At 40.8% G+C, this 18,100-nt stretch overlaps 1 protein-coding gene across 1 annotated transcript in view; it reads left to right on the top strand.

Moving 5' to 3' along the window:
* The first annotated feature begins 8,988 nt into the window (after positions 1 to 8,988).
* Pld5 (phospholipase D family member 5) overlaps positions 8,989 to 18,100 on the top strand; it is a 216,312-nt gene continuing 207,200 nt past the window's right edge. Inside the window, exon 1 of the mRNA XM_059281047.1 lies at positions 8,989 to 9,018. Coding sequence (XP_059137030.1) covers positions 8,989 to 9,018 — 30 coding nt within the window. The remainder of the gene's footprint in view (positions 9,019 to 18,100) is intronic.

Below are 18,100 nucleotides of genomic sequence, written 5' to 3' on the forward strand. Positions count from 1 at the left end.
AAGCTTTTAGGTTTTGAGCAGCACAGTTCAGCTGAGAGCCATTCGGATATGAGGACACAGAGGCTTCCAGTCTGAGGAAACAAGATCAGCTGAGAAGTTGGCCAGGTGAGGTTAGTTGTGGCTTGTTCTGTCTCTTTGATCTTCCTCAATACCTGGCTCAGGTTTGATTTTATTAATAAGAAATTTTAAGATTCCTGCTACATACATACCTATTTTCTTACTGTATATCTTTTCTCAATCATCCTTCATGTTGAGGTCCATTTTTTTCTCTCCTAATGCAGCATGATGAGCTAGAAGCTGGCATGGGCTGGAAGCAACTTTGTGGTAAATGAACATACTACCCAAAAACATCTTGCCATGCACTTGGCAGTTAGCTTTGCAGCAGACGTTGTTGCCCTTCTCTGTGCCTCCTCTCTGCCCTCCCTCCTCTTGGTAAATATGTAAGAAACAGTATATATTTAGGGCTGTTAATTTATCTGGGACAAAACCAGTGCTTTGCATGAAAATCGAGTGTCTCTGGCAAAAAGGAAGCAGACTGTCTCATAAAAATACTTAGGAAGCAGACTGGAGAACAAGGGCCTTCTAGAGGCAGCCAGAATTAGAATCAGATCTAAGGGTTGGACCGCAGTTCCTTTTTGTCTGTCGAGGTTTCTTCAGTTGAATTGTATTGTGCTTCTGCAAACAAGGCAGGGGATGTTGTGCTTGAGGGAAGCAAGGTACGTCCCAGACACATGCTCCTAAACACATGTGTTAATCCAAAGATTCTAGGAGAAAGACCATAGACCCAAATCATCATGGCCTAAAGCAAGCAATGAACTAAAGCATGCTTTTTTTATTCATGTTCATGGGCTGTCTCCCCACAAAAGGTAAGATTCAAGAGATCAGCCTTAAGTGTGAGGAAAACAAGGTTTTTATAACTTAGGGGTAGAGAGTCTCCAAATGGGGAATCTGGTGGTCAAAATAGGTAGGTTCTTCTTATAGAAGAAGAAAATAATAACAGGGTAGTCATAACAACCTCTTGGGAAAAAGGTGGAGTTACAAGATGATTGTAATAACTTCTTGAGACAAAGACATGGTTGCTGTTTCCTGGAACAGGCAGTACAGACACATTTGTAATTAAGTTTACAAGTGGGGCATGGCCCAATACTTGAGAAACAGAGGTTTAATCATAAACAGGAATGGACCTAGTTTGTGTTTGTTTATAACACGGCTTTCAAGCCCAAGATGGGGACAGGCTGGTTCATCACGTGCTGCAGAAAGCATTTGTACTTCACAGGGATTCTACATTCCATTAGATGTTTTCTTTAAAACTGGGGTCCTTTAACATCTTCAACATGCATTTGAATTTACTGAAGCAACAAGAAGGAAAAAATTGCATACCCAACACTACATCTATAGTAACTGGGACTTGGGTCTCTGAGAAGCCTCTGGATGTTCCTAACTGACACAGTTGCATGGCTGTTCAGTGTCCTGGTCCCCAGCCCTTTAACTTCCCTTTCCTATGGTCAAGCTTGGCTGTGATCTGTTTGGCAAATAGAAACTCAGTGATGCATCACACCCTACAGGAAGGAGTCATGACCTCATGAAAGCAGTTTCTTCAGCCTTGTTTTCAGAGCCCAACCTGCTACCTGGAATATCGCTTACCTATTCGATAAACTGTTAAGAAATACACAGGCGTTGGTGATACAAAAAGATAAAAAATGTCTTTATTTTCATGTAGCTTAAAGTTCAATAATGTAAGCATCCTTTTTAATACTAAAACCACCAGGAAGAAGACACAGGATATGAAATGGGCATCCGTCCTTTGCTGGTTGTTGTTTTGTTTTTGTTTTTTTAAGAAAGTCTCACCATGTTACCTAAGCTGACCTGGAAATTTCAGTCTTCCTACTGCTTCACCCTCTAGCGTGCTGGGATTATAAGCATGCCCCATCATACCCAGCTGGCATTCCTTTAAAATAGAGAGCGTTAGAATGCTGTGAATATTCATGTTTCTGATTCAACAAACTCCTTGTAGCCTGAGGTACACACTATGACATTCGTTTTAGCTGGAAAGTTCAGGAAGCTTTGACTCACAGGTATAAGTATGAGATGAAGTTCGAATATTTAAACAGAGGAGTTGGAGCCCCTGCCATGTATCTATTGAGTCTTTCTAATCCTGGAATTGTTGTTTCTGTGTGAGAGAATAAATCATAAAAGGCACGGAATTTTCCATTGAACTACATCAAAAGAAGTATGTGCAGAAGCAAACTTTTGAGTATGACTAAGATTATTCGTGGTATTAGTAATTCCAGTTACATGTTGAGAAATTTGTCACTTATATATCATATGTATACATAAAAATTATATATACAATATAATTCATGTTTAAATGCATTTTCATATTTACAGAATTAAGTGATAGCATAGGAGTAAGAAGTCAGTCATGAGACATCTCAGTTACTCTGTAACTTAGATGTAGAATTTGAGGTTATAAAATGGAGTGCCACCTCACCCAGGACACTTCTGAGCAGGAGAGAGGAAATGAGCTACTGGGGCCCTGGAGACTGAAAGCCTGGTTTGGTCCTGTCTCTGATGTTTTGGTTGCTGTGAGAACTTGGGCAGATAATCTTTCTTAATCTCAGTCTTCTCATGCATGTGATGGATCCAGCTCACGGAGGATTTGTGAGTCTTAATGAGATCATGCACATAAACTGTTCAGAATGGTGCCTGTCTCCTCGTAATTGCTCAACACAGCTCATCGTGTCTGCAACATAATAGAAAGGCTGGAAAACCCTTCTAAAGCAAGAATCAGGAGTCTCAGAGGCAATGAGCATAGTGAGGAATTCTCTAAGCATCCCTGGTATAGTCTTATTTCTTGCCTGGGAATCCCTAAGCAAATGCCACTTTTTAATAGGATTTGGTTTTATTATCAGAACATCCCGTACTGTAGCTGAAGCAGAAAAGCCTTGGATTAAACTCTGTCTGATATAATTCAACTCTGATACAGGGTTGTGAGTTGGGCTGCTAAAGCTATTTGAAATGTAAAAGGCAAGGGTGGACCCTGAGGACTGGTGAGCTCCTTTGTACTTGGGCAGACTGTGCCCTGTATTCCTAGTTGCTTATAATCAAATTCAGGAGCATATTCAGGGGTGCACTATAAACCGACTTAGTATGGGGCAGCTTGAGACCACAAGTCACACCACTACCCATTGTTATAAATTTTGTGTCCTCTGCTGACCACTGAGAGAAGTTCTCTGCTTTTCTTCATGATATGGAAAATGTCTTTCTGGTGATGAGAAGATTAATATTCCACCCACCCATCATCACCGTGCTAAGCATGAACCGGGCTATGTTGCTGGTGTGTGTCTCACTATTCCCCTCAGACTACACATCTTGCCTTTCTTCCTGCTGTATTTCAGAAGGACCTTAGAGGGTAGCATTAAAGCCCGTGTCAGCTCTAACTTGATGGGGGACTCCACATCTCAGTACAAATCTCACTCATTTAAGGGCTCGTTTCTAGCTCCAGCCCTGGAATTAAAATACTGATTCTTAGTCTAATAATGCATAGATTTCAGTGATTTTTTTAATAGTCTTCCAAGTTATTATTCAGTGCTAGCATTGGCACATGCCTCTAGGATAAAGACAATCTCCTTTTGGGACCCTCAACCAAGAGTGTGTGGTCATAGCTTCATATATATAACCAAAGTGTTGCTGAGTGGAGCGGAACATAGGGGTGGGATAAATGTTACATTAGGCAAAGAAACAGAAAAGAAATCATGTACAAGAAGGGCTTCTCAGGCTCAGCTGCCATTCCTCTTCCTGTACCAGAAGCCCTTGACTGGTAAAAAATAGCTTGTTTCCTGCTCATAGAAATGCCTACCTTGTTGAACTTCCAAGATTCTTGTCTCCCAGCTCTTCTGGGTTCATCTTTGATAATGATACTTCATTTTACTGACATTGAACCACTCTTTTTAAAAAGAGATTTTAATTAATTAAAAAAAAACTATGTGCATATGTGTGTGGGCATGTACACATGAGTGCAGTGCCCACAGGGGCCAGAAGAGGGAGTTGGATTCTCCTAGAACTAGAGTTATAGGTAGCTGTGATCCACTGATGTGTGTGGGGGCTGGGAACCGAGCTATGTTCCTCTGTAAGGGCAGTAAGTACTCTTACCCTCTGAGCCACCTCTCCAGCCCCGCTGTGCTTTTTTTGATGACCTCACTAAGCAGTCTTTATGAGTGCCGTTGCCCTTCAACTTCATTCCCACTGCTTGCTCGTTCCCTGAGGATGCTCAATGTGTCTGTCCAGTGGCCACTTGACTTTACTAAGCCCTTTGCCTGCACCCCCAAGTGGGATTAAATTGCAGCAGTTCTCAGCTAATCAGTAGAAACTGCTCCTTCAGTTGTTGAGCCCCCATACCTTAGTGCTTTGTTTGACTCTGATTTCTGCTCTTAGATCACAGGCCCTTGTCTATAAATAAACACAGAACTTTTTAAAGCATATTCAAAATTGGATCTTTTTTTTTTACAACTTCTAGTGAGATGTCCTACCTTAAAGTTTGTTCTGTTTGCCCCCTAGATAGAGACAATAGCTTTCTCTTTCTACCCTCGGATCCATTTGAGTGATAATTGCTAGGTTGCCCATTCTTCTGCTAGAAAAAACGGTTGAGAGCTAGCGAACTCCCAAAGATAAACCAGATTCATACCTCTGCCAAGTGTTTCCTGGTTCTTATGTCAAAGAAAGAAAGAATTCTCAGAAGAGAAAAAATAAGGAATTGGGATAAAGTTGATTAAGGTCTTAAGTACACACTCAAGAGTTGAATGTGGGCTTTAAGAGAGAGTCATTGAAAACTTCCTGAAAATTTCAAACAAAGGATTAGTTTTTTTAGTTAAGATGGTGAACATGAGGGACATTCTGGGAATGGGGTAGGATTTTTCCCAGAATAGTGTTTACTTTTTCTTTCTGTCCTGTTTGGATGCAGCATGGTATCAGATGCATGATGGAAAGTGCTCATAAATGTATTTCTCCAGCCTCATCACCCATTTTAAACTGTCAAAGGGGCACAGCTTTAATGGCAGCACTCAAGAGTCAAGCAGATCTCTATGAATTTTAGGCCAGTCTGGTCTGCACAGGGAGTTCCGGACCAGCCAAGAGTACAGTAAGATCGTGTCTCAAAATTAATTTGTTGAAAGTATAAGTGACCTTATATAAGAACAGGAGCTGGTTTCTAACTTAAGGATTGCTTTGTGGTATCCAGTTGTGTGATAACATAAGCCAGCAAGCAAGGCAAGTAAAATAACATTTTTCAAGCAGTGACCAGGAAGCCAAAATGTTGCACTTTTTCTCAGTAGGTCTCTGTAGTAATTATTTCTGAAAGGGTAATTATATTTATTTTGCCAGATTTTAAAGTTCATGTGATTAGTCAAGTTTGTTGAATTCCTTTCCTTTCCAAGTACTGATTATGGACACAGTATTTCAAGATCCTGCTCACATTCAGCCCCCTTATGGAACATCACATTTGCATATTCTATGTAATCCAACATACTGAGTTCTCTTCTCCCAATGCCTGTAGAAAAGTATGTTCCCCACGTTAGCATAGCCTCTTCCAGTTTTAACACTTACTGTGGAATATTTCAAACATGAAAATAAAAGGGTATATGAATCTATCGTGCACATACACATGAGTGTAATTTCTGTCTCTTTTGCTGCACTGTCCATCTTTTCTCTCTCACATTGAGAATCCCAGCTAACGACAACGGAAAGGCTATGATCAGAATATTCCTCCATGTTTCTTTTTGCTCAGGCCCCGAAGTACACAGGAAACACTCTCAGAAAACAACACCCAACATTGTCACCAACAACATAGTCACCGAACATTTAATAATTGCTCTATTTTTTCCTTCAGATGCATGGGCATCCAAGTACATGCACATTCAATTTGATTTGGTTTATTTAAAAGTTTTAGGCATTACATTTTAGAGTTAATTTTGCTTATGATTATATAAAAGTAAGTCAAACACACTAAATATAGTACTTTAAAAGAAACTAGACTATAATCAAGAGCACTCCAATGTAGAACATTTATTCCTTATTTGTAGCATTTTTTAGCTTCATAGTTTATTATGATGACTTTTTATTCCTTTGTTTCTGATAAATACTGTTTGATGGGATGGGGTCCACAAATACATGGTTAATAATTTTGTTTAGGATTGGGTACTTCCATCCTGTGAAGGTTACTTAGCTAAATTAACTTGTGACCATGGATGGGTTATTTCCAGTTTTTAACTCATTGTCCAAGCTCTGTAAATGCATTCGTCTTTCATGTATATACACATGTTTCATATACATATAAATAATACCAACTATTTCATATAGAGAGCATATTTCATGTGTCTTCTCTTCCACCTTATTATGAGTTTCTTATGAAATGAAACCTTATTTTATTTGTCCATATTTTCTTGAGCCCAGAAGAAGAGTGTCACCCATAATAGGAGTTCAAGAAAAACAATTTGCTAAGTGAAAGAAAAAAAGAGATATCATAATGACAAAAGTCTATTAAAACATGATTTTCGATAAATAATTCAATAACTGATAGTGCAGTCTTAAAAATAAAAACAGCATATATGAGATGAGGAGGAGAGGGGATGGCAGAGAAGCTCTGAAAAGCAGAACAGAGGTCAGGGCAAGGATAATGCCAAGCGACAGATCACAACTTCATGTAGAGTAAAAGAAACCCTCCCTTAGAAATTGTGGGACTTACTTGGGGCTGGAGAGATGGCTCAGTGGTTAAGAGCATTTGTCTGCTCCTCCAGAGGAGCCAGGATCAAGTCCCAGCACCCACATAGTAGCAGGTCACAACCATCTGTAACTCCAGTTTCAGGGGATCTGATACCATCTTCTGGCCTTCATGGGCCATGCAGGCCCATGTAGATGCAGGCAAAGCACCCATATATACAAAATAACAACTTTTTAAAAAGAAACTGTGAGGCTCATATCACTGGAGATTTCTGAAAAGCTCTAATAAAAAGTTACCACACATGTATCAGGATGTCTGACCAAACAGAAACAAAAGTAGTGAAAAGATGAAGTGCCGGAGAGGATGCAGAGAAATCGGTCCCCCATCCATCACTGGTAGGCATATAAAATGGAGCAACCATTCTATAAGACACTTGGATAGTTTCTCATAAAACTAAACATGTAACGACTGTATAGATCAGCAAGCAGAAAACAGATCAGAGGGCATGTAGAATTATGGCAACACAAACATAGGCACATCTCAAAATAAACGTGGGATTAAGTCAGTTTACAAAAACTCACATAGCACAGATCTCTGTTAAATAGGTGTGTGTTCCAGTTTGGAAGTCCCCATGTAGAAAACTAATAGCTAAATAAAGTTTCTCTCATTTGTTGCTAAACCAGGGTGATATTCTGTATACGTTTCTAGCCTTAGTTAAAATACTTGTGATGAAATTATAAGATAAAACCTTTTTAAAGATGTATTAAGTTCTTAGCATGGACATAGTTCTGTACACTACCGTGGCAAAGGTTTGGCTTTGTTCAAAATCTTGATGTAACCGAGCATGTTTCTTCAAAGCTAATGCCAAAGGCAGAGGCCTTAGCTCACTGATGGAGCAGGTGCTTTGGATGGATGAAAGCCTCGGATTCCATCCTGAGCACTAAAACCAACCAACTGGCCGAACAAACAGCAACAAAAGTGATGCTAGAGTCCGTTTCTTCACAGGTTTTTCTGGGATTTTATTTTTAAAAAACCTCTTTGGTTGTCTCAAGAAACACTGACCACAGATCGTTGATTTCTATCCTCCTTAATACCTGCTTAGTGCTGAATCGACTAGAGGATCCACACTTTTTCATTAGAATGATATTTTTCATGGCTATAATTACATCAGAGGATGTGTCTTAGTTTCTCGGGGTTATACTGTTGTCAGGTCCCCTGGTGGAGATGGAAGTAAAACAAGTTTGATATTCATTCCTTGCATTGCCTCTTATGGGGTGCCTTTTGGGTAGCAAACCTTGTCGGGAGCCTTAGATATAAAGTCTTGGATAGACTAAAGTGAACCAGGGCACATGGTGATGGATCTGTTACTGTTCACACCTGATGTCAGCTGTCCGCAGGGAAATATGGGTAAGAATAAGATGCCAGAGAGGCATAGAACATAGAGGACACACGCAGAGGTTCGTGAGTCATCCTCCCAACTCAGGTCCAGTTGCTGGGAAAATGTCCCCTACTCCGGCCCTTAGAAAAAACATGCAGGAGAAAGCAATGAGGAGTGAAGAAGTGCATTTCTGGCAGAGGGTGCACAATTGCTCTCAACAAACTACAGATAGCTTGTCAGATCAAATGAAATCATTAAATGGCTGGCTTTTAAAGGCCAAACTGGCAATTTCATGTGACGCAAACCACCGGTCTCTTGTGGCTGCAGAAGGGAGTGCCGAGCTGAAATAGCAAAAGGTGAGCTGTGAGCTGGACAGGACTAGACGTGGAAGAGGCAGCCCTGCACAGTTGGGGCTGAATAATTCAGGTCTTGTGAGTTATAGAATGTTTAACGGGATCTCTGGTCTCTGGTTAGGTACCAAGGTCTGTATCAGCTGTGACAATAACAGCAACACAGCCTGAGCACAGACGTTTGTCAGGTGACCTCCTGGGGCGTGGAAGTCAATTGGCCCAGTTGAGAAACACAGCAATAAAGGATTTGAACCCAGAGAAACCTGGAAGCAAGTCCTTGAGAATTTGGATTTGTTCCGATAGGAAATGCATTTTCAGAGGCCAGTCAGCGATGTGATGTGGAATTACGTGGAGCTGTTGTGAGAGTCAGACAGGTGTGTGGGGAGGAAGGATGGACTTAGAAACAGGAAGAAGGAAGGAGGATATGGCTTGAAAATTTGATTTTGGAATTTGGTAGGGGAAGTGGAAAGGTGAATAAAAGGGAGGATTCCATCCCAATTCCAAATTCAAAGTCAGCGGGAGAGGGAGTAAATGGAGCAGTCGGGATGGAGTTACGGCGTAGTCAGCAGCAGCAGGTAAAGCAGGATGGAGTTGTGGCGTAGTCAGCCCCATCATGTAAGGCAGGTACCTGTAACGATGGAACGGTGATCTTTGGAAGTGTTTCTGACCAATGAGCACCAGGATACCTCCTCCAGTCTTTGCATTCTCTCCCTGCACATCATCTTATAGAAACCAATTATAAACATTTAGATCTTCACATTGATTAAAAGTGAAAATGACTGGTTGTCCAGGTACCTCAGATGCACCATGCTCTTTCCTGCTCCAAGTCATCTCAAAGTCTAATTCTTCTGCCTGGAAATACTTCCATCTCTCTTCCTCTGCTCCTTTCTTGGAGGTCTTCAAATTACATCATCAGGAAAACCTTCCATGACCTCTAACCACAGTCCTAGTTTAGGTGTGCATTTATCATTCTTGCCCAGCATGTGTGTGAGCGAGCGTGCACGCATGTATTTGTGTGCGTGTGCAGTACCTGCCTCTGATGGTTTGTTTGCTATGCCTCTCCCATTTAGTCTGTAAGCTTGCTACTGCTTGTTCTGCAGCAGCTGGCATAGTACCTGTCATATATAGATGGTCACCAGGGCTGGGGATATAGCTGAGTGGTAGAGCACTTGCCTAGATGTGCAAAATTTTGGGTCTCATTCCAACTACTGCAAAATAATAAAACTGTAATGATCATGTAATAATATAGATGGTCAACAAATAGTTTTGACCAACCCTCCCAATTTTTGAAAATTTTCCTGATGCTTTGTGAGGCTGGGGACAGGAGCAGATTCTCTCTCTCTCTCTCTCTCTCTCTCTCTCTCTCTCTCTCTCTCTCTCTCTCTCTCTGTGTGTGTGTGTGTGTGTGTGTGTGTGTGTGTGTCTGTGTTATAACACAGAATTGAATTTGCAGGAAACTCAGAGTTTACCCACTTCACACTCCCACCAAGTGGAACTGAAGAGAAGGGGAAAGAGAATAAAAGCCCACCCACGGTTTTGTGTTCTCAAGGCTTCCCTGTGGGCTCATGAGACCCATTCCACTCAGGAAGATAGAGAATGCCTACCCACGGGATAATGGGGAGAAGCCCGAAAACCCTGTCTCCTTGGGTGGAGAACTTCCCTGGGCATGAATAGCCCCGTGATTTGGGCATGCACGTGTGTGCTCATGTAGCAAGATGACATGCTGTGTTTCAACAACATGATGATATAGAGGGAAGGGAGTTTTGGAACACGTAGGCCTGGCCACAGCCACAGCCACTAGCAGAGGCTGAAGTTCCATGGGATGGGACTGAGAGACACGCAGTAAATTAACCTGGACAGTCTCTGATTGATGGCCTCCAAATCTGGGATCTCAACTGTTAAATCATGATACAGGCACTGATGTGCTTTCCCCGGGGGGGCGGGGGAGCAAGCACCTTTCAGAAAGGAAGCCCACCCCCACAAGATCTCTGTGTCTCAGGCTGGTGCATGAAGTATTGGCGGGTGATGGGAGGGGAGGGTTCTAGAAGATACTGCTGTGGAAATGACATGAAAATGCAGACTTTACATTGTATTCCTGTTCCCTTATTCACCGCTGTGACTTTATTGCTGTAGCATGGTGCTCATAACTCTTGTCATCGTTATTGGATTCTAAAGGCCTCCTCCACTTCCCAATCCTTGTGTGACATGATTAGTTCATACAAAAATTGCATTCACTCTATGCCCAGCTCCCCCTGTATCCACAGTGAGATGTGACGCTATTTTTCATTTTTAATGGAAACTTCCTCTTGAATGCTTTCATATTATAGGGAAAAATGAGCTTGGATATGAAACAGCAAATTATTTTGATTTATAGGAGGAATTATCTCATATGTAGGCATAGTAAATAAAATCTATCTTTCATGAACACATTAAATCCATATTTTATAAAAGTGCCAATAGTGCATTTGTATGTGCATTCATGGACAGATAAATAATAATTTAATGCTACAAAGCTTCCAATACATAAGTAAATGTTATATAAAGTAGGCAGTCATATACTTTAATTATTCCTATTTTAAATGATTTCCTTTTGTGTTATATGGAGACACTTTGACATCAATTATCATTTCCTTTATGACTCTATAGTCTATCTTTTTATAAAGTGCAAGAAATCTTAAGTAAAAATAGCTCTTTGGAAAACTTGATTAATGCGACAAAGGTCAGTGTGGTGAAGGTTTGTACAAAAAATGTGTCATATTTATAATGTTCTATTTTTATTATAGGAGCTGTAAAACTATGAATAATCTTATTTATTCCATTTATTCTCTAGTTTATATAAAATTATATCCTGCAGTTATCCTGCCACAAACATAATTGACCAGCCTGGTGCCTGAAATGCATTCCATTTTATCTTCTCAGCATGAATAGGCTTGAAACCTCCTGGTCATTTTTTTTTTTTTTTTTTTATTTAAGCAGCCCTGATGGTTGGGAGAATACCACATGTAGAACAAAGCTGAAGCCCAAGCAGGAAAACAATGCATGCGGAAAACAAATAGATTCTTTCCCCTTGACCTTGGAACAGGACTCCTGTCTCATACATATATTCATTCCACAATTATTGACTCCTCCCCTATGCCAGCAGCTGCCCTAGGGACTGGGGATGCAAAGGTGAGCACAGGCAGGGTCCTTGCCCTCCTGGGGATCTGTAATCAGGAAAGTGAAGTGCTTGAGAAAATTCTAGCATTCAAACCAGTAACAACCATAGAAGAACAAAACAGACTAGGGGTAGAGAGCATAGAGGTGTCCTTGAATAGTTCTGTCAAAGGTGGCTTCTCCAAACAAGTGCACAGAGATTGGTAAAATAACATCTAAGCATCTGAAAGAACACGGCATATAGAGATCCTAGAGAAGGACTGTCTAGATGGGGGCGTAAGTGTCACATCCACATGGCAAGGGAACCCCGAGGTGAGAAATATGGTAGGATATTGGAATGGAGAGTCAACAAGGACCGGATCATGATGGTTCCCACAGGCCATAGGAAGGAATCTGTGTTTTTATCTCAAGAGTGATGAGAGGTGGAGAGTTAGAAAGACTGCCTTTCTGGCTACTTAAACCACTGTAGCTTCCTGGCCAAAGTAGAGTATGAGGTTCCCAATGGACACAAAAGATCATTGAAGCTACCTGGGCAAGAGGTGAGCAGCAGCTGAAATGGCCATGGCAGTGGGAACAGAATGAAGAGCTCCAGTTTTGACTAGAGTTTAGAAGTATGTGATGTAATCAGTACAGAAAGAACACAATCAAGGATCATCCCAAGTTTGGTACTTACACTACAGGGTTTGTTACCTTCACTCTGTGTGTGTGTGTGTGTGTGTGTGTGTGTGTGTGTGTGTGTGTGTGTGTGTGCATGTGTGTGGTTTTTATTAACTCCAACATTTTCTCCTGTGCTGTAGTCCATCTATGCTTATGCCTCCTTGAGTCTATCTTTCTCCTCAGTGTGTGCCAAAAAGACCAATATACATGGAGCTTGACTGACCTGAGGTTCCCAGGGAACTGGAAAAGCAGCCTGATGTTGGGGAAGGAATCCAAGACTTGGAATCTGAATACCTTGGCTCAAGATCTATCTTGGCATATTCTCACTTTCAGCTTCAAGTTCTTTATCTGAAAAAAATATGGAGGTAGTAGTTAACATGGGATGACATGAGACTTCCATGTTTGCTATAATCATGGTTGCTTAACACTGATGTAAGACTCTGTATATGATGTAGTTGTGGGTTGCTTAACAGTGATTGACATGAGACATCTGTGTGTGCTGTAGTTATGTTACTTAACAACGGGATAGATTCTGAGAGATGCATCGTTTGGTGATTTTATTGTTATGAAAACACCATAGATTTTATATCAATTGTGCTTACACAACCCTATAGGATATACATCTGCCCTCAGTGTGACCTCTTGATGTAATCGATTGATTCGTTACAACACAAGATTTATGAGGATGCTGACTACTGAACACAGCATATTATTCAATATTGAGAAAAATAGATAGGAGAGCTGTTTAAGATGCAGGAGGCCCTGGGTCTGATGCCAGCGGCACAAAATAAAAAGGAAGGAAGGAAGAAATAGAGTGCACTCTGACATAATAACCAGACGTGCTGAATAGTAAGGACAGAACCAGCAGCTACTTATCATTTTCCAACATTACATACTGAGGATAGTTTTATGATGTATACAACAGCAGCCTTGTAGACATCAGCCTCGTGGCCTTACAATATCACAGTGGCTATGTCAATAGGTGATATGGATTTTTACTTCCATTAGATTTCTTTTTTCCTTTTTGAAACAGAGTCTCACTATGCATCCTAGCCTGGCCTTGAATTTACAATCATTCTGCCTCTACCACCCAAGTGCTGGGATTATAGGCTTCAGTCACTCTGACCAGCATTTCCTTAGTTATGGGACCACTGTCATGTATGAGATCTCTTATTGGCTAAAATCCTGTTATATGGTGCACACACGGACAAGCAGATTGGTACACAATATGTGCTTGATGCTTTTAACTAAAGATGAGTTTTAATCTTATCTTTAATGTACCCATCAGGGATTACAAATTTATTTCTTTCTAGAGATAAAGTCTTTGGGAAAGCTTGCTTTTCATCAGAAGTGGCTTCAATGAAATATCTTCATTTTTTTATTACTAAACCGGAACTGCTTGGCATTCAGTACATAGTGAGAAAAACATTATCATGAATTGGCATTTTTTTTCTCCACTTAGCCATCATTGTGTCCCCTACAAAGCACAGAGACAGCAGGCTAAGCTTGTCACTAGGAATCCTTTTGGTTTTATGACTAAAACACATTTCTGAGACCAAGTAGGGCTTTATTCTCTGGAAGTACTCCAGTGACTGGATTGCTAGGAAAGAATAAATAAGCTCAGCTAATTTTATATATCCTGCATTTTCTTAATTGTTGTTAGCTGGTTCTATTTTATTTATTTATTTTGGTCCAGAATACATTTAATTTGGAATCATTCCCAAGACATGTAAGAGTGAGTGCCAACATCTTTTTCAAGCACAAATTGGATTTAATAATGTTTATGTTGAACACAGGCAATTTAGTTTTTTTTTTTTCACATAAATCTCTTTTACTCGTGCTGAGCAAACCTCCAGGAGACTGACACTTATTATAGCTTTTCTCAATCGATTAATATTTATTGAGCCTGGGGTATGTGTGGAACCCAACACAGAGCATGGGAAGAATGCAAAAACTTTCTCACAGTCCTGTTCGCTGGCTTGCAAATTAATTACTGAGAGAAAGTTGAGATTAAACCTCTGTGAGAAAAAAAAAAAAAAAAAAAAAAAAAAAAAAAAAAAAAAAACAGAGAAACTTAAGGCTAGCAGGATTCCAGGATGCTCCCAGCTCACCTCTTGCTCAGCTCCCTTGGTCCTTTGCACAGATTCTTCTCATCTTGTCATTTCCTTCCCCTTGATCCCTGTCAATGTGGAGGATGATCAAGTCTCTGGGATTTTTGTTAGAATTTGAAAAAGCTTTGATCCTTAAAATTTTGTCATAGCCTGGCATACAGATCTCTGTGACCTCTACTTGACCTTTCCATCCCCTGCCGTGTCTACAAAAACTTGAAGGTTCCCTAAAGTTTCACACTTATTAGTGTTTGTATAATGTTGAACGTTTGTCAAGAGCTTTGCATGCTTTCTCCTCACAGTGGTTATGACATGTGTGTTAGCTTCCCGTTACTGTAACGAGCATGTGATGCAATCAGTTTAAAAAGAAGAAAGCTGTGTTTGGACTCATGGTTTCGGAAGTTTCAGGTTATATTGTCTTAGGGATTGTGGCAAGGCAGCATGCCATAGCAGGAATTCATGGGAAAATCCTTCACTTTATTTCCAGGACAGAGACAGAGAGACAGAGTCCCACGATCCTCTTTGAGGCTTCACCTCCTAAATGATCCACCACCTCTTAGTAGTGCCAATGGCAGGGGCCCAGGCCTTTAACATAGGAGCCTTTTGTAAACACTCATCCAAACCATAGGGAGGGTAAAGTACTATTTTCCCCCATTTACCAGTGAGGGCACTGTATCTTGGAGTTAAACAGCTCAGCTAAGGTTTCCAGCTAGACTTAAATCTTGAAGTTGTAACTCCAAACTCTATATATGTTTCACCTAACCATGGTGTCTGTGGTTACAAGAGGCACAGCAAAGCCCTTCAAGATGGATAGCCACACTCCATGGGGAAAGACACCTGCTATGCTCCAGGTAGATGGAAAGGTTTTATGGACAAAAAGAAACACATCTCTCCCCCATTCCTGCCCTGCTGTGGCCCAAGTGATGACAGGAGAGATGTTTTCAATGGGCTGCAGAATTTTTAAAAGAAAGGAATTGTTTGAGTAGTGATAACTTTCTGTAAGTAAACACAGTCCTTGAAAATGTAGTATATTTCATCCATAGTAAGTTTATAGAGTAGAGGACTCACCATTTTCCTCTTTAGCCTACATGTAACTACCTGTATTTCTGGAGTGTGTGTGTGTATGTGTGTGTGTGTGTGTGTGTGTGTGTGTGTGTGTGTGTATGTGTGTGTTCATGCACATGTGTGCTGTAATGCTGGGGTCTTTGGCCACCTGTGGTATAAATATGTGAGAGTTTTCCTTCTGTTCTATGATTTTATTTAGACTTTCCTTTTTTTAATATTTTTATTTTATAATTAATTTAATTTTACATATCAGCCAAGGATTCCCCTGTCCTTCCTCCTCCCATCCCCAGCCTTCCCCCGCAATCCCACCTCCTCCAAGGCAAGGTCCCCCCTGGGGAGTCAGCCCAGCCTGGTTTTCTTCGGTATCAATTTATCCTCAATTTCCCAAGAGGATTTGTATTTGAGTCTTATAATTAATAGGGAAGCTTTAATCTGGAAAATAAATCTTCAGGTGTTTTCAAGAAAGGTGCTGGAGCTTATGGGTCTATAATTGGGGCTTTTTTTCTTAAATGTTTTGCTCCTAGCTTTGCCAGCCATGGCCCAGCTTCTAGAACAGCATGAACAGCAAATGTGGCACATTTTCTACCTCATACCTCTTTTCTAAGCGAAGATTTGTACGTGCTTCTGTAGAACTCTGGGATGTGCCAGGAGTTCTCGGAGAAGGTGACAACAGAGAAATCCTAGTGGCCTGGACAGTGAGCGCATTGTTGTAGAAAGACACGTCTCCTAAGCTTTGTCTCTACCTAAGCACAGTGTTCTCCTGTTCCTGTTGAAGTGGAGCACAGACCGTGGTGGTTTGCGTGCCCTGGCCTTGTGGCTACTCCTGACCACAGGCTCACAGCTGCATCTCCCATTCAGATACGTTTTAAATTTTTCTATTTCATCTTTCTTTTCTTTCTTATTAATTTATTTCTCAATAGTTTCACAGATGTATGTAATTTGATTATGTTCACCCCCTGTTGCCTTCTCTGGTCCCCCTCCCCCTCCTATTGAACCTCTTTTTCCCAACTAAGCTTCTATTTCGTGTGTGTTGGGAGGAGGGCACAGAGCTTTAGCTAGGGCTGCTCGCATGAGCATGGGAGGGAAGTTACCTACTGGAACATGGGAAATTTAGCAGTGGCTACAATGCTGAAGAAAACTGCCTCACTTTCCTCCAGAAACCATTTGCTGCCAATATCCCCTCAAGAGAAGGGTGTGAGGGCTCATGGTCCACTCTTACACCTATGGTAGAATATTTGTGAGCCCGATCTTGTACAGTTACCAACAGATGCTATGAGGTCATGAGCACAGCGCCCATGCCATGTGTAGATGTCTCGATAGCCTTCCTCTTCATTTTCCAGGCTCTTACATTTTTTCTGTGATGTTCCCTGAGTCATAGAATGGGTACAATAGGACTATGCACTCATCTCTTATTCTTAGCTCTTTGGGCAGCTACAAGTTTCTACAGTGATTACTATTCACTGCAAAATGGTGCTTCTCTACCCAAAGCATATTTTGTTTTTGTTTTAAATTGTGACTCACACTAAGATTGTAGTAATTGAGATCATGCAGAGTAATAATTTATTAATTCTAATGAGTTTCTGAGACTTTTCCTATCTATTATTGTGTTATCTATAAACAACGACAATTGAACTTTTCCAATTTGGATGCTATTTGCTTATTGCTGATTTATTTGTTTGTTTACTCCTTTGTCTGCTTGCTCTGTTTAGGACTTCTAGTATCGTTTTTGTGAGACAGCTTTGACAATAGGCATCCTCCATCTTTTCATCATTTGATAAAACGTTAGCTGCTTCTTTATTATAAGTGGGCTTTATTGTATGAGAAAAATCAAGCCTGTTATCTTCACAGCTTGCTAAAGGAACGTTTTAGAAGAATGGGCAATGATATTATCAGTAGAGCAAGGAAAGTGAGAGGTGAGAGCTGCCTCAGCCATCTGGAGGTCATGGGAAACCTGTTGCTGCTGACGGTCAGTCCATGAAGTAATGAGAACCAGGGACAGTGGCTGCAAATACTGTTAAACAGTTATTGTGAAAGTCGTAATGTGGTACCTAGAGGAGCGTAGTGGAGTTGGGAGCACATTTCTTTTGTAATCAGTTCTCCTTAGAGGCATTTCTGCTATTGACCACCCAACACCCAGCTATTCTATTTTCTATCTCACTAGAAATTGTCCTGTATATTTTGCTTAAGTAGCTTTAAAAAAGAAAACAACTTGATTTGCCAGGCATAGTTGCTATTTAAACCCTGCTTGGTCTTCTGTCACTAGGTGGTAAGGCCAGTATCTCTTTGTGGTTGTCATCATCACCTTTCCATCACCCTCAAGTTCCAAGACAGCCCCTCCCCCTTCCCCAGCACTCTAATCATCTCCAAGATTTAGTACATATTGCAAACCTAGGCGGCTCTCGTATCTGCTGACTCCTGGATATATCACCTACTTCTTGTTCCTGATTCTCTAATGAGTCTTCAGAAAAGCAGAAAATAACTTCGGTGTGGCGAGTTTGATGCATGCTTTAGGGTATGTAAGAAGAAATGGCATTTACTCACACAGAAAAAAAAATTCGGCAGAAAGTAGATTTCATGTAGGGAAAGGGGACAAGAACATGGGTGGGCTGGAGGATACGGTGTCAAGTGAAATTTATAAAAGCACAGAAGAATAGACACTGTATGATCCTATGTA

This window comes from Peromyscus eremicus, chromosome 15, assembly GCF_949786415.1.
Source record: "Peromyscus eremicus chromosome 15, PerEre_H2_v1, whole genome shotgun sequence".
NCBI classification, from domain to species: domain Eukaryota; kingdom Metazoa; phylum Chordata; class Mammalia; order Rodentia; family Cricetidae; genus Peromyscus; species Peromyscus eremicus.